This window comes from Schistocerca americana, chromosome 4, assembly GCF_021461395.2.
Source record: "Schistocerca americana isolate TAMUIC-IGC-003095 chromosome 4, iqSchAmer2.1, whole genome shotgun sequence".
Taxonomy (NCBI): Eukaryota; Metazoa; Arthropoda; class Insecta; order Orthoptera; family Acrididae; genus Schistocerca; species Schistocerca americana.
This window is the reverse complement of record NC_060122.1, coordinates 794,921,603-794,942,561: the sequence shown is the minus strand read 5'-3', so window position 1 is coordinate 794,942,561 and position 20,959 is coordinate 794,921,603. Positions and strand designations below refer to the sequence as shown.

General features: G+C 41.6%; 1 protein-coding gene across 1 annotated transcript in view; it reads right to left on the bottom strand.

Annotated features, from left to right (window-relative positions):
- Positions 1-20,959, bottom strand: part of LOC124613222 (protein adenylyltransferase Fic-like) — a 93,151-nt gene that overhangs the window by 12,072 nt on the left and 60,120 nt on the right. The window contains exon 3 of the mRNA XM_047141894.1: positions 11,729-11,895. Within this exon, the coding sequence (XP_046997850.1) occupies positions 11,729-11,895 (167 nt within the window). The remainder of the gene's footprint in view (positions 1-11,728; positions 11,896-20,959) is intronic.

Here is a 20,959-nt window from a genome sequence, read left to right as displayed (position 1 = left end):
AAAACTAAGCACAAATTAATGATGTTAATACAATAAAGGGAAACATTCCACGTGGGAAAAATTATATATAAAAACAAATATGAGGTGACTTACCGAACGAAAGCGCTGGCAGGTCGATAGACACACAAGCAAACACAAACATACACACAAAATTCTAGCTTTCGCAACCAACGGTTGCCTCATCAGGAAAGAGGGAAGGAGAGGGAAAGATGAAAGGATGTGGGTTTTAAGGGAGAGGGTAAGGAGTCATTCCAATCCCGGGAGCGGAAAGACTTACCTTAGTGGGAAAAAAGGACAGGTATACACTCGCACACACACACACACATATCCATCCACACATACAGACACAAGCAGACATATTTAAATATGTCTGCTTGTGTCTGTATGTGTGGATGGATATGTGTGTGTGTGCGAGTGTATACCTGTCCTTTTTTCCCACTAAGGTAAGTCTTTCCGCTCCCGGGATTGGAATGACTCCTTACCCTCTCCCTTAAAACCCACATCCTTTCATCTTTCCCTCTCCTTCCCTCTTTCCTGATGAGGCAACCGTTGGTTGCGAAAGCTAGAATTTTGTGTGTATGTTTGTGTTTGCTTGTGTGTCTATCGACCTGCCAGCGCTTTCGTTCGGTAAGTCACCTCATCTTTGTTTTTATATATAAAAAACTAAGCACAAAATTAGATCTGGTGTTAAATTCTTTAAAACTGAGGGACAACCTTTCTATTTTATGAAAATGCAGATTATACTCATGTATGTTAATGGTAATTAGTTAAAATCGAAAAAAATGAAGACGGGAAGTAAAAATATCCCAGCTTGCTTCGTCACAGCTTGTTTCCATTATTATTCACAGGTTTATGAATAAAGCCATATTAGTGTTACCTGGATCATGGAAGCTATGAAAAACGACTCAGATAGCATTTTTTGGCTTTCGGTATGTCAGACTCAAATTTGTGCAAAGCCTTATTCCTCTCATGGACTCCACCTAAGATATATCAATTACTGCGTCAGCTTTCTCCTTTACAAGGACTGGCAGCTCTCACTTCTGATCACATGTGCAGTTTATTTTCCAACTTCCACCACAAACAAACGCATGTCACAGATGTGCAAGTTGAATTCTACTGATGCTGCAAGAAACCAAACCAGTCATACAGGGCCTGGGCAGCCTAACTTCACAGCCCTAGCCATAAGTGTCAATACATTACTGAAACCCATAATGACCCTTATGCAGACTCTATGGGACATGACACAGTTATCTTTTAAGTTCCAGACGAGGAAGTGCGCAAGGAGGCTTTATTCTGCAAAAACCCCTGGTTGCAGAACTTTGACAAACAGCACAATCTTTTAAAGTTTCTCAAGCAGTGGATGACCAAATTGAAGTGTGGGGCGATGTGGCAGTAGTGTCACAAGATGTTACCACTAGCATGACAGATAGCTTGCATGAGGAAGTGGCAGTGGTGGCAGTAAATGTGTGGGCCCAGCAGCAAGCAGTCACAACCGTTACAGCGCCAGTGTTAGCATTCTCTGTTTCTGTCTTGTCCAGTACGAACATACTGGATTACTTGTAATGTTTGCCAGAAGAAAGGCCACATCAACCTCCACGTGTAATTCACTGAAGAATGCTCATGATATGGACATGGGTGAAACCATGAATCCAATGCTTATGGCCACTCCAAAGTTGTTTAATGAGTTAAGGGTTTTTTACCAAGTGCTCCATACATGTCAACAATGGTGCTGCAGCATCATTTGAGTTTAGGCTTGCACCATTTTGATAATGGCCACATGGAAGCTGGGCAGCTGTAACAAACAGAACATTGTACTGTTGGGACAATTGATGGCACTTGCCTCTTACACAAGTCAGTGCTTCATTCTATTACATTTTTGGTCGCTGCTGATGCCGGTGCTGAGAACTTGTTCAGGATGGGTACATTTCAGGTATTTGGATTTTCTATGACCGACGCTGTTCACTGTGTGTCCAATAAGACACTTACACAGAGCTTTCGGCCACAGACTTCATCAGAAAAAGAGAAACACACACCATTCATGTACACAAGCAACCACACCTCACACACACATGACCACCCACTCCAGCAGCCTGAGTCAGAATGCAGTTATCACTTAGGATGGAAGTAGCAGTCTGGAGGAGGGAGGAAAGGGAAAGAGAGATTATTACACATGTGTAGGGAAAGAGAGTGGAATGCTGTATGGCAGATTGTGCAGTCAATAGAGCAATAACAGAAGGTTGTGTGCCAGGCCAGTGTAGGGAGGGGGGGGGGGGGGGGGGGGGAAGGGGCAGGAATGGAAAGGAGTAGGGAAAGATGGGCAGTTGCATTGCAGAGGGTGGCTAACAAGGAGGGTGGGTGATGAGGATGGGGAGGGGATGATAGGACAGAGGATATGGAAACTGTTGATTCGAGGGTGTGAGGACAATATGTTACCATAGGTTGAGGGCGGAATGATTATGGAGGTGGAGAATATGTTGTAAGGATAACTTATCTGCGCAACTCAGAAAAGCTGGTGGTGGAAGGAGGATCCAGATGGCTTGGGTGGTGAAGCATCCATTGAAATCCAGCATGTTATGTTCAGCTGCAAGGTGTGCCACAGGCTGGTCTACTTTGCTCTTTGTCACACTTTGGTAATGGCCATTCATCCTGGTGGACAGCTTGTGGGTAGTCATAACAACATACAAAGCTGTGCAATGATTGCAGCAGAGCTGGTGAATGACGTGGCTGCTTTCACAGGTAGCCTGGCACCTAATGGAGTAGGATAAAACTGTGACAGAATTGGAATACGAAATGCTGGATGGGTGGATCGGGTAGGTCTTGCATTTGGGTCTTCCACAGGGAAATGATCCTTGTGGAAAGGTTTTGGGAATGGAAGTGGCATAGGGATGGACTAGGATGTCGTGGAGGTCGGGTAGACAACAGAAAACTACTTTAGCAGGGTGAGCAGGATCTCAGTTAGGTAATCAAAGCCTTGGAGAAGGATCTGGTTCAGTTGTTCCAGTCCGAGTGGTACTGGGTGACAAAGGGGGCACACATTTGTGGCTGGTTCTTGGAGGTAGTGGGAAGATGGGGAAATGGCCCAGAAGATCTGTTTGCAGACTAGGTGTGGGGAATAGTGCCTGTCTGTGAAGGCCTTGATGAGGCCCTCAGCATACTGAGCAAAGGAGTTCTTTTCAGTGTAGATACACTGTCCCCAAGTGGCCAGGCTGTATGGGAGAGATTTTTTGGCGTGAACAGGATGACAGCTGTTGAAATGCAGGTACTGTTGGTGGTTGGAGGGTTTAATGTCGACAAAGAGGCAGATGGAGCCACCAGAGGGGAGGAAGTCAACATATAGGAAGATAGCACACTGGGTTGAGGAGGACAAGATAAAAGTGGATGGGAGAGTAGGTGTTGAGGTTGTGAAGGAAAGGACAGAAGCCAAGAGCAAACTAGATCACCCTGTGGCACAACATGCAGCTGAACATAACATGCTTGATTTCAATGACTGCTTCATTACACGAGCCCCTCCACTAACAGCTTTTCTAAACCGCACAGATGGGAGTCATCCTTACACCACATTCTCTGCTGGCATAATTATCTGAGCCTCAATCTACGGTAACAGACTCTCCCCAAACCCTCCACCCAACAGTTTCCACCCCCTACATCTTATCATCGCATCCCCATTTGTATCTCTCACCTTGTTTATTTGTAGAGTTCTGTCAATGCATCTGCCCTTCTTTCCCTGCTCCTTTCACTTTCTGATCCTTTTTTTCCACGTCCCCCTGCCCCACAACACTCCCTGCACCACAACCTCCTGACTCTGCACTGTTGGCAGTCTAGGCCCTGCATATTCCACCTGACAGTATTTGTCTCTCTCCCAACTGTACACTAGTATCCCTTCCCCTTCTCTGCACCCTCCAGATTGCTGCTTGCATTCCACATGATGTTGCATTCCAGTCCAAGATGCTGGAGTTGGCAGATGTGTGTGCATGAGGGGTGTGTGTGTGTGTGTGTGTGTGTGTGTGTGTGTGTGTGTGTGTGTGTGTGTCGTTTACTGACAAAGGCTGTGGCTGAACGCTTTGTGTAAGTGTCTTTCAATGGTGCCTGTCTGCAACTTTGTGTGTCATCTTTATGGTAAGTAGTGACCTATCTTTTCCTACATTGTTGATATTCCTATCTGGAGTTTCCATTGTTTAACTGGCTCCCTTTACAGACCACCCAACTTGAATGATACATTACTAACAGTCCAAAGAAAGCTTTAGTCTTATTACAAACAGGAGCCAAACTCGTATAATTATAGTTGGTGGTCACTTCAATATACCCCTGATATGTGGCCAACATTCAAATGAATGTAGGTTGTGGTAGTTATGCAGAGATGAAGATGCTTGCACAGGAGATACTAACATGGAGAGCTGCATCGAACTACTCTTCTGACTGAAGATGACGGTGATGGTGGTGGTGGTGGTGGTGGTGGTGGTGATGATGATGATGATGATAGTGATGATGACGATGATGATGATGATGACGAAGACTACATCTACATCTACATGTATTCTCTGTGAACCACTGTGAAGTGCATGGCAGAGGGTATGTCCTGTTGTCAAAGTTATTAGGGTTCCTTCCCATTCCATCCATTTATTGATGCGGGCAGAATTATTGTTTAAATACCTTAGTGTATATTGTAATTATTCTAATCTTGTCCTCATGATCCTACGTGAGTGATACATAGGGGGCTGTATTATGTTTTCCTAATCATTGAAAGCCAGTTCTCAAAATTTTGCTAATAGACTTTCTCGGCATTTTTTATGTCTCTCTTCAAGAGTCCACCAGTTCCGTTTCTTCAGTACCTCTACGACACTCTCCCAAAGGTCAAACAAACTTGTGACCATTCGTGCTGCCCTTGTCTGTATAATTTCAATATCCCCTGCTTGTCATATTGTCCACTTGGACAATATTCTAGAATGAGTCACACAAGTGATCTGCAAGCAATCTCCTTTGTAGATCCATTACACTTCCTCAATATTCTATCAATAAATTGAAGTCTACCACCTGCTTTACTCTTGACTGAGCCAACATGACAATTACATTTCATATTGCTACAAATTACTTGAATGAGTTGGCTGATCCCAACTATGACTCACTGATATTATAGTCATAGGATACTACCTTTTGTGGAGTTCAAATATCATTTGTCATTGAGGTAAGCCGATTCAGTTTTTCGGGTGGACTGAGGGAGGACATTAAGATATGCATGGGGCATAGCTGCACGTTTATTGTCCTGGAGTCAGTATCCCAAATAGACTAGAGTCAGTACATTGGATACAGCAGCATGTTTGTTGTCCAGACTTCACCAGCTTTGTCCTTACTGTGTGCAGTGATGAAGCACAAAACTAAGTTTTATATTAAATATTATTCAGAGCAAACTGTGTGCAAAAATAAAGAACACTGTATAACAAGAACCATCCAAATGAAATACAGTTGTTAAGACACTGATCTCACATTCAAGAGGGGTAATTTGCTCTCTCTGTCCATGGATTTCAGAATCATTTCAGCCAAATGCAGAATGGTTCCTTCAAGGCCATGGCGGAACAGCTGTCTTATCCTCGTACAAGCACACTGACATATTTTACACTATTCATTTTCATTGTATTATGTTGACAAATCCTATATCATTGTGAGATGATCCCTGGGGGAATGAATGAATGAGTAAATAAATAAATAAATCAAATCAAACCATACTTTGGAGATCATTAAGTTTCAGATATGAGCTACAATGATGATACATTATACGAGGGCAGTTCAATAAGTAATGCAACACATTTTTTTTCTGAAACAGGGGTTGTTTTATTCAGCATTGAAATACACCAGGTTATTCCCCAATCTTTTAGCTACACAACACTATTTTTCAATGTAATCTCCATTCAATGCTACGGCCTTATGCCACCTTGAAATGAGGGCCTGTATGCCTGCACGGTACCATTCCACTGGTCGATGTCGGAGCCAACGTCGTACTGCATCAATAACTTCTTCATCATCCGTGTAGTGCCTCCCACGGATTGCGTCCTTCATTGGGCCAAACATATGGAAATCCAACTGTGCGAGATCGGGGCTGTAGGGTGCATGAGGAAGAACAGTCCACTGAAGTTTTGTGAGCTCCTCTCGGGTGCGAAGACTTGTGTGAGGTCTTGCGTTGTCATGAAGAAGGAGAAGTTCGTTCAGATTTTTGTGCCTATGAACACGCTGAAGTCGTTTCTTCAATTTCTGAAGAGTAGCACAATACACTTCAGAGTTGATCGTTTGACCATGGGGAAGGACATCGAACAGAATAACCTCTTCAGCGTCCCAGAAGACTGTAACCATGACTTTACAGGCTGAGGGTATGGCTTTAAACTTTTTCTTGGTAGGGGAGTGGGTGTGGCGCCACTCCATTGATTGCCGTTTTGTTTCAGGTTCGAAGTGATGAACCCATGTTTCATCGCCTGTAACAATCTTTGACAAGAAATTGTCACCCTCAGCCACATGACGAGCAAGCAATTCCACACAGATGGTTCTCCTTTGCTCTTTATGGTGTTCGGTTAGACAACGAGGGACCCAACGGGAACAAACCTTTGAATATCCCAACTGGTGAACAATTGTGACAGCACTACCAACAGAGATGTCAAGTTGAGCACTGAGTTGTTTGATGGTGATCCGTCGATCATCTCGAACGAGAGTGTTCGCACGCTCCGCCATTGCAGGAGTCACAGCTGTGCACGGCCGGCCTGCACGCGGGAGATCAGACAGTCTTGCTTGACCTTGCGGCGATGATGACACACGCTTTGTCCAACGACTCACCGTGCTTTTGTCCACTGCCAGATCACCGTAGACATTCTGCAAGCGCCTATGAATATCTGAGATGCCCTGGTTTTCCGCCAAAAGAAACTCGATCACTGCCCATTGTTTGCAATGCACATCCGTTACAGACACCATTTTAACAGTTCCGTATAGCGCTGCCACCTGTCGGAAGTCAATGAAACTATACGAGACGAAGCGGCAATGTTTGAAAATATTCCACAAGAAATTTCCGGTTTTTTCAACCAAAATTGGCCGAGAAAAAAAATGTGTTGCATTACTTATTGAACTGCCCTCGTATGTGAAAAAACTGAAAATACACAGCGCACTTTTGGTCACCTTAAGCCCTGTTGCGTTTACTGAAAACTTGTGAAAAAAAGTTAGTGTTAACAGCAAAGAAATCATAGTTTTGTTCATGGTTCCCAGGTATTCCAGCTGAAGCAGTCCCAAAACTGTTAAAATGTATGACAATAAAGAACAGCTGCAGTTGCTTTAACAGAGGTGCGACAAGGGGCTGGTTGTTTTTAGTTGTTGTAACAGTTTATCCACATTAGAAAGTGGTAGTCACATTGTCAAATGTGTCAGAGAGGTCCGCTCAAGGTACAGGAACTATTCTTTACTCTCATAAAGTCTGTGTCTTTTAAACATCTTACTGATATACTCTTATCTGTAATGCCACTTTTAGATAATATTGTGGACACAATAAATATACAATACTATATAATACTCGGGCATACTCCTGAGGGCATGCAGCTTTACTGTATGGTTAAATGATGATGGCGTCCTCTTGGGTAAAATATTCCGGAGGTAAAATAGTCCCCCATATGGAATTCCGGGTGGGGACTACTCAGGAGGACATTGTTATCAGCAGAAAGAAAACTGACGTTCTATGGATCGGAGCGTTGGAATGTCAGATCCTTTAATCGGGCAGGTAGGTTAGAAAATTTAAAAAGGGAAATGAATAGGTTAAAGTTAGATATAGTGGGGATTAGTGAAGTTTGGTGGCAGGAGGAACAAGACTTCTGGTCAGGTGACTACAGGGTTATAAACACAAAATCAAATAGGGGTAATGCAGGAGTAGCTTTAATAATGAATATGAAAATAGGAATGCAGGTAAGCTACTACAAACAGCATAGTGAACGCATTATTGTGGCCAAGATAGATACGAAGCCGACACCTACCACAGTAGTACAAGTTTGTATGCCAACTAGCTCTGCAGATGATGAAGACATTGATGAAATGTTTGATGAGATAAAAGAAATTATTCAGGAAGTGAAGGGAGATGAAAATTTAATAGCCATGGGTGACTGGAACTCGATAGTAGGAAAGGGAAGACAAGGAAACGTAGTAGGTGAATATGGAATGGGATTAAGCAATGAAAGAGGAAGCCGCCTGGTAGAATTTTGCACAGAGCATGACTTAATCATAGCTAACACTTGGTTCAAGAATCATAAAAGAAGATTGTATACATGGAAGAAGCCTGGAGATACTGGAAGGTTTCAGATAGATTATATAATGGTAAGATAGAGATTCAGGAACCATGTTTTAAACTCTAAGACATTTCCAGGGGCAGATGTGGACTCTGACCACAATCTATTGGTTATGAACTGTAGATTAAAACTGAAGAAACTGCAAAAAGGTGGGAGTTTGAGGAAATAGAACCTGGATAAACTGAAAGAACCAAAGGTTGTAAGAGCTTCAGGGCGAGCATTAGTGAACGATTGACAAGAATGGGGGGAAAAAATACAGTAGAAGAAGGTAGCAGACGATCAAGTAGGTAGAAAGACGAGGGCTAGTAGAAATCCTTGGGTAACAGAAGAGATATTGAATTCAATTTATGAAAGGAGAAAATATAAAAATGCAGTAAATGAAGCAGGCAAAAAGGAATACAAACGACTCAAAAATGAGATCGACAGGAAGTGCGAAGTGGCTAAGCAGGGATGTAAGGCTGTAGAGGCGCATATAATTAGGGGTAAGTTAGATACTGCCTACAGGAAAATTAAAGAGACCTTTGGAGAAAAGAGAACCACTTGCATGAATATCAAGAGCTCAGATGGAATCCCAGTTATAAGCGAGAAAGCAGAAGGGTGGAAGGAGTATATAGAGGGTCTATACAAGGGCGATGTTCTTGAGGACAATATTACAGAAATGGAAGAGAATGTAGATGAAGATGAAATAGGAGATATGATACTGCTTGAAGAGTTTGACAGAGCACTGAAAGACCTGAGTCGAAACAAGGCCCCGGGAGTAGGCAACATTCCATTAGAACTAATGAGAGCCTTGGGAGAGCCAGGCCTAACAACCTAACAAAACTCTACCATCTTGTGAGCATGATGTATGAGACAGGCGAAATACCCTCAGACTTCAAGAAGAATATAATAATTCCAATCCCAAAGAAAGCAGGTGTTGACAGATGTGAAAATTATCGAACTATCAGTTCAATAAGCCATGGCTGCAAAATACTAACACGAATTCTTTACAGACGAATGGAAAAACTGGGAGAAGCCAACCTTGGGGAAGATCAGTTTGAATTCCGTAGAAATGTTGGAATATGTGAGGCAATACTGACCCTCGAGTTATCTTAGAAAATAGATTAAGGAAAGGCAAACCTACGTTTCTAGCATTTGTAGACTTAGAGAAAGCTTTTGACAATGTTGACTGGAATACTCTCTTTCAAATTCTGAAGGTGGCAGGGGTAAAATACAGGGAGTGAAAGGCTATTTACAATTTGTACAGAAACCAGATGGCAGTTATAAGAGTCGAAGGAAGCAGTGGTTGGGAAGGGAGTGAGACAGGAATGTAGCCTATCCCTGATGTTATTCAATTTGTATATTGAGCAAGCAGTAAAGGAAACAAAAGAAAAATTCGGAGTAGGAACGAAAATCCATGGAGAAGAAATAAAAACTCTGAGGTTCGCCGATGACATTGTAATTCTGTCAGAGACAGCAAAGGCCTGGAAGAGCAGCTGAACAGAATGGACAGTGTCTTGAAAGGAGGATATAAGATGAACATCAACAGAAGCAAAATGGGGATAATGGAATATAGTCGAATTAAATTGGGTGATTCTGCAGGAATTAGATTAGGAAATGAGAGGCTGAAAGTAGTAAATGAGTTTTGCTATTTGGGGAGCAAAATAACTGATGATGGTCGAAGTAGAAAGGATATAAAATGTAGACTGGCAATGGCAAGGAAAGCATTTCTGAGGAAGAGAAATCTGTTAACATTGAGTATAGATTTAAGTGTCAGGAAGCGGTTTCTGAAAGTATTTGTATGGAGTGTAGTCATGTATGGAAGTGAAACTTGGACGTTAAATAGTTTAGACAAGAAAAGAATAGAAGCTTTCGAAATATGGTGCTACAGAAGAATGCTGCAGATTAGATGGGTAGATCACATAACTAATGAGGAGATACTGAATAGAATTGGAGAGAAGAGAAATTTGTAGCACAACTTGACCAGGAGAAGGGATCAGTTGGTGGGGCATATTCTGAGGCATCAAGGGATCACCAATTTAGTATTGGAGGGCAGTGTGGAGGGTAAAAATCGTAGAGGGAGACCAAGAGATGAATACACTAAACAGATTCAGAAGGATGTAGGTTGCAATAGGTACTGGGAGATGAAGAAGCTTGAACAGGATGGAGTAGCATGGAGAGCTGCATCAAACCAGTCTCAAGAAAGAAGACCACAACAACAACATATAATACTCGGAACAAAATGGAAAACACAACAACAATTGGCAGGCACTTGGAATGTTGTTTAATCCTACTAATACTTGCACGTGAGATTAGCATCCACAACCAGTAAGATAATGAAGGATAAAATCCATGAAGAATTCCAGAACATGCTGTCTGCTATGGAAAGACCCTCATTCACTCAATCAAAATGTAGCTGTTTCAACATTTTGTTGATGTAGGACTAACAACCTTTTATTTCATGAAGAGATTATTACAAATCTGTCACAGATGGTGTACATATATTTTGGTGACTAGTTTCAAACCCACTAGTTTGTTCTCAAGCTTGACCTACTGAGGGTGCACTGAAAGTGCCTGACCTTAATGACAACCATCTAAAACTGGCAAATATATGCATCACACAGTGATGGAAGATAAATGTCACAATGTGCATGTGCTTACTATACAAGTCAGAATCAAACTGGCACAAACGTATCACAGATATAATTCCCACAAACTTATTACAGATAGAATTCCATGGATGTATCAGTTAGTGCCACAGATTGATGCAAACAACTTGTCTCTCTGTCCATTGAAATACTGCAAACAATGGAAAATTCAGGATGGAATAATGACAAATGCCAGTACAGGAGTTAAGAGTGACATCAGCATAGACTAATTAGAAGGCTAGTGCTTCTGTGTAATTTATCAACATTACAACATTAAAATATAATTAAGAGTACTCATATAATGAACACCGAGTCTATCGATCGTTTCTCTCACCTCAAAATTATGGACAGAGCTTATATTTTATTTAAGTGCAGCTTATATTCAAGCCAATGCAGTATATATCAGCTCTGGAGCAGTCCACTACCATTACTATTTTTGTACGCTTGAACACTGGACTCTCTTTGCAAGTAATATGTCGCATTTTCTTCATTTATGTTGTATGCCTATCCATTTCTCAATTCAAATGCTGGTATCTCCTATTTTCAACTTGCCTTTACCTTAATTTCTCTAATGCAACAGACTTAATATATTTTCTGCAGCAGCTTGTTGCAATGTTAATAGTAAGGTATCTTAAATCAGTCAAACAGTAATAAGAGTACAGATATTATTTGCTTAATACAAGAGTAAAGTACTTGCAAAGATAAACTTATCTTTGCACCTAAATGCATTAGCACAATGTCTGTTCTAGAAGTCACAGGTGCCTGAGACTAAGGTAATAGTAAAAACACAGTTCTTACCTATTAACAAGAGTGGCATTTATATATTTTAAAGCAGCATCAAGTCCCAGAATTTCATTGTGTTCCATAATACTCTTTCCACCAATGGCCATTCTTGTTTCCACAATGGATCGAGTTTGTGACAGTGTCATTGTATTCCCTTCAATGGCAACAGTGTGATATATATGCTGCACAAAAATTGTTACATATTACTTTGTAGACACAGAAACCATCTAGAGAAAAATGTACATAAGTGAGACCAACAGATATCATTAAAGACCAACTTTATTCACAAGTAGGGTTTATAATTTTAAAGGATACAAATCTTAAACAGATTCAGGAAAAGCTGTGCTTGCTATGCATACTACAAGGCCAAAACTGAATTTTAATGTAACATGCTACATAGTCAGATTGCACTGACTATGACCATATAGGGACATCTGAGTAAGGAGTCCAAAAAATAAGCCAGTTGATGTTTGATATTGCGGTTTTTGAGTGACAAATGCCACATGTCATGTTGTTTCATGACATTAAAACAAAGGGGCTGTCAACATAAAAATATGAATATTGTGATTCCCTAAAGCTCAGCTGCACTATTTGTTCACAATATCCTGAATCAGGGACCTCTATAGCAATGCAGTACCTACATATACCACAGGCATTACAAAGTGACTGCCATGCTGTGCCGTCTCATCCCATGCCATGTCATCCCAAACCATTAAGAACATCTAGTGCCAGCACTGTGAGATGAAAGTGCAGCTCGTACCCCTGCCCCCTCCACAACACCTCTTCCCCATGGTAACCCTCAGCCCTTGTGCTTGCTTCTTCTGCTGCTTGCACTCTCCTGCGCATTCATCCACAATACTGTCTTTATGCTAAATCATCAGAGGTGAAGGCATGATACCTCACTATGATGATAACAAACAGTAAACAGATATAAAAGCTTTGTGAGAATACATTGCTACAGAATTATTATCATCTTGTTTGCTACACAACTCATTTGCTGTTGATCATAACTCTGCACAATTTTGAAAAAAATACTTCCACTATTTCAACCCAAGGGAGGTATTGGTTGTGGAATTAGGAATTTTAATAACTGGTGAGAAAATAATCCAGAGAGAGAGAGAGAGAGAGAGAGAGAGAGAGAGAGAGAAGGGAACAAACAAAATGGGAGCCATTCTGCCAAACAAGACACTATTGAGATATACATTCAATTACAAACGTTGTGACTGCACTGTCAGCAGAGGGTGAATAGCATTCAAGTTATTACAAACAAGTATGTACAAAATAACTGAACAGTGGGAGGACTTAGATTTTAGCGAGTTTTTTTCTTGTATGGTTTTATGGTTCTATTCATTTCATGGGTAATTCCTGGATGGAATAATAAGTAAAATAAGGGAAAGGTAACCACTCACCTATAGGTAACTGATGTGTAGTGCACAGAAACACATAACTGAAAACTGTATTTACAACAGCTTTAGAACTCTTTCTCTAGTAAAAGTACATACACACACACACACACACACACACACACACACACACACACACACACACAAAACCACAACCACCAGTGCCACACATCAGACAACTATGTGTGTGTGGTTACCTTTCCTTTATTTTATTTTATTTTATGAACAATTGATAGTTATTACGAGATATCTATGAGAGGCCCATCTTATCCTACTGCCATCATGTATACTGACAGCATTGGTAAGTGGCAAACAAAACTAAATGGCTTTTGTGTCTCACCTACAAATGATTCTTAATTTGACAGCTGTCTTTTTCCTCTTCTATTTTACAGCTATAAAATTTTGGACACTTTCCCAAATTGGTTTCAGAATAGAAGCTCTTGCCATACAGCAGTTAATGAATCAGTTCAGAATTTGAGCTTTCCAGATCAACACTGCTTAAGTTAATGGTCACATCACGGGAAACTATATTTTGCAGCTTTGTTCAGTTTGTGTACTCTTCACTTCTGAGACAGCATGATCCCTAGTTGCTTTAACAAATTGATAAGACTTTCTTGTTTGTCTGTCTACTGAACATATTCCAAGTTCCAAGAAGTTTTGCTTCACTTAACAGAATAACATAGCTGGTATCTTCTGGAATGCTCACAGTTATATTTTGTTAATAATAAATGTTTCTGTTACAGATGGTATTTATTTATTTTTCAGAGTAATTTTTTTGGAAAGTGTATATTAAAAGGGGTACATGTATACTGTAATTAAGACAAGACATCCGCCCCTGGTAGCTGAGTGGTTAGCGCGACAGAATGTCATTCCTAACGGCCCAGGTTCGATTCCAGGCTGGGTCGGAGATTTTCTCCACTCAGGGACTGGGTGTTGTGTTGTCCTAATCATCATCATTTCATCCCCATCAACACGCAGGTTGCCAAAGTGGCGTCAACTCGAAAGACTTGCACCAGGTGAACGGTCTACCTGACGGGAGGCCCTAGCCACACAGCATTTACATTTTTTAAGACAAGACTTCACTTTTGTAACTATGACAGGACTTTGCTTTTTGCTTTTGGCATCATGAAAAGATACAGAAATTCTAGAATGTTTAAGCACATCATCTATTTTTCACTCCGTCTACACAGATCATTTTTCAGTGTCAGTTGTATTCATCTTGTAGGTCAGAGGCCATCCTCCAGCAGTAACAGTATTTAATTCATATACAGTGTTTAGTTTACTTGTTTTTTTATGTGCTTCTTTGCAGAGATGATAAGTAACTGTCTATTTATATCTGTTCAGAAGTGTTCATTAATTTTTCTATTTTTCTGCACATTCTGCAGCAAGTATTACTATAATGTGAGCTGATTTCGTAGTCTTGATATGCTTGATGGGTGGATCGGGGGTCTTGTCTAAGATGTGGAAGAGGCTCAGTCAGCATGTACTGTATGCACAGAGTGCAGCCAGCTGCATTTCATGTCTCATGTCAACACGAATGATGCCTGTTCACATGCTTCATCTTGGTGTTAGGATAAAGGATAAAGAATACTAGCCTCATCCACAGGATTCATGCACAGCCTGTGATAGCATTGTCTCCAAAACTGTATCAACAGTTAGAATCAGCCAACACCACTGTGCGACATAGGAGGCTCTGGTTCTATGGGCACCTACAACGAATGAACAATAATATGCTTACCAAGAAGATCTTCTCATTGGTTAAAAGCTACAACACTGGAAGCCTGTGGTTTAATGAAGTACTAAAGGACTTGGATTTGGCTTGGATCTCTGATCCTGAGGTAGAAGATCGTTCCAAACGTTGTGCTATGGTAGAGTCTTGGACCCCGCCGCCTGGAGTCTTTAAACGCATGGAGCCCCTTCCACAGGAGAAGGAGAAATTACCAGCAGAGCTCAAGACATATTGGGAACGAAAGAGAGCATCGGAGAAGAACTAGTCATAAGTGCTCCTTAGTGGGCTGAAATCAATAATAATTGTCTTCAGAACTGTGGTTTGCTTGCTGGTTTGTAGTCAGGTGAAATGCTTAAATGGGAGGTTCCACTGACCCTGTTACAATCTTGGATGGAGGGTCTCACTTAATATGTCAAGCACATACTACACTCCAGAAACAGTAATTCAGGTGGCAGAGTCTGTTTCACCTGCAAACCACTCTGTATACTGAACAGATAGTTAGGTATCACACAACCAGGAATCAAGTGCAGATCAGCAGTAGTAATAGTAGCAGTAGCAGAAGTTGATGATGATGGATGGCGATGATGACTTCCATCCGAAAAATGCTTTGATGCAGTTCTCCACATTAGTTTATTCTGTGCAAGCCTCATCATCTCTAAATAACTACTGCAACATGCATCCATTTCAACCATGCACGGCCAGGTCTCTTTCTACAAGTTTTACCCCTCCATGCTTCCCTCTATTACTAATTTGACTATTCCTTGACACCATAGGATGTGTCCTATGAGTTTTTTTTTTTAGTCAAGTTGCCCACGAATTTTTTCCCCTGGTTTGATTCAGCATCTCATCATTAGTTACTCAATCTACCCAACTAATCTACAGCTTAATTCTACATCATCATATCTGAAAAGTTTCTATAATCTTCTTGTCTGAGCTGCTAATCAGCCACATGTCACTTCTGTACAAGGCTACACAAAAACATTCAGAAAAGACTTCATGACATTAAATCTATAAAAGATGTAAACAAATCATCTTTTTCAGAAATGATTTCCTTGTTATTACCAGTCTGTATTTTATATCCTCTCGACTTTGGCATTCATCAATTACTTTGTTACCCAAATAGTAAAATTTATATATTGCTCTTAGTGTCTCATTTGATAATGTAATCCCCTAAGCACCATTTGATTTAATTTGCCTACTTTTCATTACCTTTGGTTTAATTTTGTTGATGTTCATCTTATTATCTCTTTTCAAGACATTATCCAATCAATTCAAATGCTCTTCAAAGGCCAAAGGTCTGTGATGAAACTACAATGTCACTGACAAGATTCTAAGTTTTTGTTTCTTCTCCCTGAAATTCAATTCATATTCAAAATTTCTCAGGGATCTCCATTACTGCTCCATCAATGTACAGATGGAAGAACATCAGAGATAGGTTACAACTCTGTCTCACTTCTTTCTCAACTCCTGCTTCCCTTTCATGTTCTTCGACTCTCATAACTGCAGTCTGCCCCCACACAAGTTGTAGATAATAATTTTTTTTAATCCCTGCACCTTCAAAATTTCAAAGAGTGTAGTCCAATCCTCATTGTCAAATGCTTTCTCCAATCTACAAATGATATAAAAAAGAGGTTTGCATCCCTTCGACCTATAAGTTGTTGGGTTAGTATTGTGTCACGTCTTACTGCATTTCTCTGGAACCCACAGTGATCTTCCACAAGGTTGCAGCTCTAGCAGCTTTTCCATCCTTCTGTAAATAATGTAGTGTAACAACAAAATTGAAGAAGTGACAAAGTGACATGTCGCACAAGCATTTTTAGAACCACTGAATGATGATCGCCATTACAAAATGTTTATTTTCATAATGAATTAGATACTCTAATGTTGGATGTATGTTTTATTAATGCACATGTATCCTCAGATGGATGCACACAGTGTATTTGCAAGCTGGGACAACAATAAGCATCATACAATGTTCACAGTACCTGCTGGTTGATAAGTTTATTCCGTGTAATCAGTTCTTGCCTTGGAGATATAGTGCATACCACAGAGAAAGAGCAGCTGTGACATCATGGGGCCAAGAGAAAACATGTCATATGGATAAATTCGACTGAAATTTGTTAAATAAGGCAGGATGTTTTTGGACTTTGTCCTTACCAATGTTCTTGGATGTTCTGCATAATGTGACAATTTGTAACACACAGTTATTGTAAACAAGAGTACAATATATGACATATTAATGAGAAGCCTCACATTTACTTCAAGAGGTGGATGTTGGACCTGTACTCTTCAATTCTAGCAGTAACTGCAGCACTTCGAGAAAAGACGTTTGATCAGAAGAAATTGGAGAGTGTGCTGAAGTAATAAGGTGAACAACATTAAATATCAGGAAGTCTTAGCTCCCAATTAGACTTTACTTCACCAGCAGAACATCACAATAATTATTGTCAGTATATTAAGATGAGGACTTATGTATAAAATGATCGTTCAGTAGCATTCACATCTGTCAGCACCTGCCTTCTTTGGAACTGGAATTACTTCATTCTTCTTACAATCTGTGGGTATTTTCTTTGTCTCATATACCTTGCACTCCAAATGCAATAATTTTGTCATGTCTGGCTCTCCCTTGGATCTCCATAAATCTGAGGGAATGTCATCTACTCCAGCCTTGTTTCCACTTAGATGTTTCAGAGCTGAGTCAAATTCTGCTCACAGTATTGTATCTCCCACCTTCTCTTAACCCACTTCTGTTTCTCCACCTCCTCCTCCTCTTTCTATAGTAATTAGTATTGTCCTCAAGCTTGCTTCTCTTATACAGACCCTCTTCCTCTTACTCTTACTCCTCCTCCTCTTTTAATTTGGGACTACTTAGGACCACAAGGCTCTCTGACTCTTTACACTGTTCTTCTTTTTATTCTTTGCCCAGAAAGCTTTCCTTTCATGGCAGTGAATAAGCTTCCTCTCCACTGTCCACTTTGGTCTTCTGGTTCCAGTGCTCTTTTTGCTTGTAAGAGACACTGGGAGTAGCCCTTGTAGAGTGATATGCCAGAACCTGGACCAGTCCTGTATTGTTTTTAGCAGGATTTCAAGTTGCTCCCGCTGCAGTGATCCATTCTTGGAAGCTTTCCCTCTACCTGTTATGGTGAAGATCCCGTACATGAGTCTGCAGGGCTTAATGTGGGTTAAATGTCCATAGAAGGACAGTTGTCTTTTCCTCATAAATGTGATTATGTCTTCTTGGAGATGGTACAACTCACTGCTGTGTCTGATCCTATAAAAGCCATCCTCTTTTCTTACTGGTCCTGGTACTGTCCTCATCATTTTCTGTTCCTTGAGCTCCAGTTTTTTTAGTGGACTATTCCTGTTTATCAAGAGGCATTTGGTAGCATAAAATACGAAGGGCCTTACTACTGATCTGTAATGTCTGAGTTTAAGGTTCTTGGGAAGATACATGGAGTTGTAAATACTCTTACAGGAGAGGTAGAGCCTCTCCAACTTGGCACATGAGGTATGAGATATCTATTGCCAACTTCTCACTTTCATTTGCTGAAATACGCTCTTCTAAACTCTTGACTGCTGGGACTTTATAAATGGTATCGTCTTCTACTGCAACTGCTGACGGGGCTTCCTTTATGTTAGCAATGAACTCAGTTTTTTGTATACTGACCTCCAAACTGGTCTTAGATGCTACACTGTAGAGGCTCTCCAGTTGAGTAGCCTCCTCTATACTGATGGGTAACAAAACAATGTCATCCACAAAGGCTAGACACAGTACACTGAGGTTATCTTTCTTGCGTCCAACCTTCATTTCAGTTTCTGATGGTAGTGTGTAATCTTCTCCAGTGAGCAATTGAGGAGCATGCATGAGAAGACATCACCTTGTCTAACTCCTGTTTGAATGGTGAAACTCTCAGAGAGCTCACCTCTAAATTTTGCTTTCTGGTGTGTTATTTTCTTAAGGTGGTCCAGAATGTGCAGTCTTCCTCGCTCAGTCGTAGGATGTCTAACTTTGGTGTCTTAGAGCTTTTTGTAGTGTTAGGTGCTCTCAATGCTTATAGGTTGGCCTTTACTAGGAAGACATAATGGTCTGAGTCTAGGTTAGCTCCTCAGTGTGGCTCGTAAGTAGAGGGTGGAGTGTTGCTTGTAAAGTGACAAGAGAAACAAAGGAAAGAAGAGAAGGAAGGATGAACATTGAGTATAGTAATTTATTAGAAAATAGTAACAAAGGAAAACGGCACTAGGTTAGGAACAGGATGGAATGTAACAATATTATGAAAGGAAAGTTGCCACGCACCATATAGTGGAAATGCTAAGTCATGGATAAGCACAACAAAAAGACTCACAAATAAGCTTTCGGCCAGCACGGCCTTCGTCAAAAATATATCGCGCGCGCTCCCCCCCCCCCCCCCTCACACACACACACACACACACACACACACACACACACACACACACACACACACACACTCACAAACGACTGCAGTGTCTGGGGCAACTGAAGCCACACTGCAAGCAGCAGCACCAGTGCATGATGGGAGTGGTGACTGGGTGGGGATAACGAGGAGGCTGGGGTGGGGAGGGGGACAGATAGTACGATAGGGAGGGAGACAGTGAAGTGCTGATAGGGAGTGGCCATTGGTGAGGTGGAGAGAGGGTAGGGTAGACGGTGGGCGGGGGATGGGGGGGAGGGGGGGGGCAACAGGGAAAGGGCAGGATGGGTGACGACAATGACTAACTAAGGTCGAGGCCAGGAGGGTTATGGGAACATAGGTTATATTGCAGGGAAAGTTCGCACCTGTGCAGTTCACAAAAGCTGGTGTTGGTGGGAAGGATCCATATGGCACAGGTTGTGAAGCACTCATTGAAATGAAGGATGTCGTGTTGGGCAGCGCGCTCTGCAACAGGGTGGTCCACTTCTTTCTTGAGCACAGTTTGTCAGTGTCCATTTATGCGGACAGCTTGTTGGTTCTCATGCACACATAGAAAGCAGCACAGTGGTTGCAGCTTAGCTTGTAGATAACATGACTGGTTTCACAGGTAGCCCTGCCTTTGATGGGACAGATGACGTTTTCGACCGAACTGGAGTAGGTGGTGGTAGGAGGATGTGATCTCCAATCACTCCTCAAATCCTTAGGTCTATCCCAGAACCTCTCCCTGGAGTCCATCTCTCTTCTCACCCCTACCATCCCCCACACTCCTAACTTCTACATGCTTCCTGAAGTCCATAAACTCAATCACCCAGGATGTCTCATTGTGGCCAGTTACTGTGGCCTCACCTTCAACCTATTACCACAAACATACCCTCCTATATAAAACATACCAACCATTTCTTCCACCGACTCTCCACAGTTTATGTCCCTTTACCACATGGTGCTCTGCTTGTCACTACTGATGCCACATCCCTTTACACTAACATCCTGAATGCCCATATCCTTACTGCTATTGAACACTACCTTTCCAACACCCAATGGTTTCCAAACCAACAACCTCCTTCCTAGTCATCATGACCAACTATACCCACACCCACAATTACTTCTCCTTCTAAGGCATTGTTGTTGTTGTTGTTGTGGTCTTCAGTCCTGAGACTGGTTTGATGCAGCTCTCCATGCTACTCTATCCTGTGCAAGCTTTTTCATCTCCCAGTACCTACTGCAACCTACATCCTTCTGAATCTGCTTAGTGTATTCATCTCTTGGTCTCCATCCGGGGTACAGCTATGGGCACCGCATGGCACCATTCTATGCCAACCTACTCATGGGTCATCTAGAGGAATACTTCCTAAACACCCAGAATCCTAACCCCTCACTTGGTTAAGATTAATTGATGACATCTTTGCCATCTGGATCGAGGGTGAGGACACCCTATAAACATTCCTCCAGTACCTCAACAGCCTTCTCCCCCATTTGCTTCACCTGGTCCTACTCAACCCAACAAGCAACCTTCCTACATGTTCACCTCCATCTCAGAGACTGCTACGTCAGCACTTCCGTCCACATCAAACCTAGTACCAACCAGCAATACCTGCACTTCAGCTGCCACCTGGTCCATACCAAGAAGTCCCTTCCATACAGCCTAGCCACCCAAGGTCATTGCATCTGCAGTGATGATGGTCCA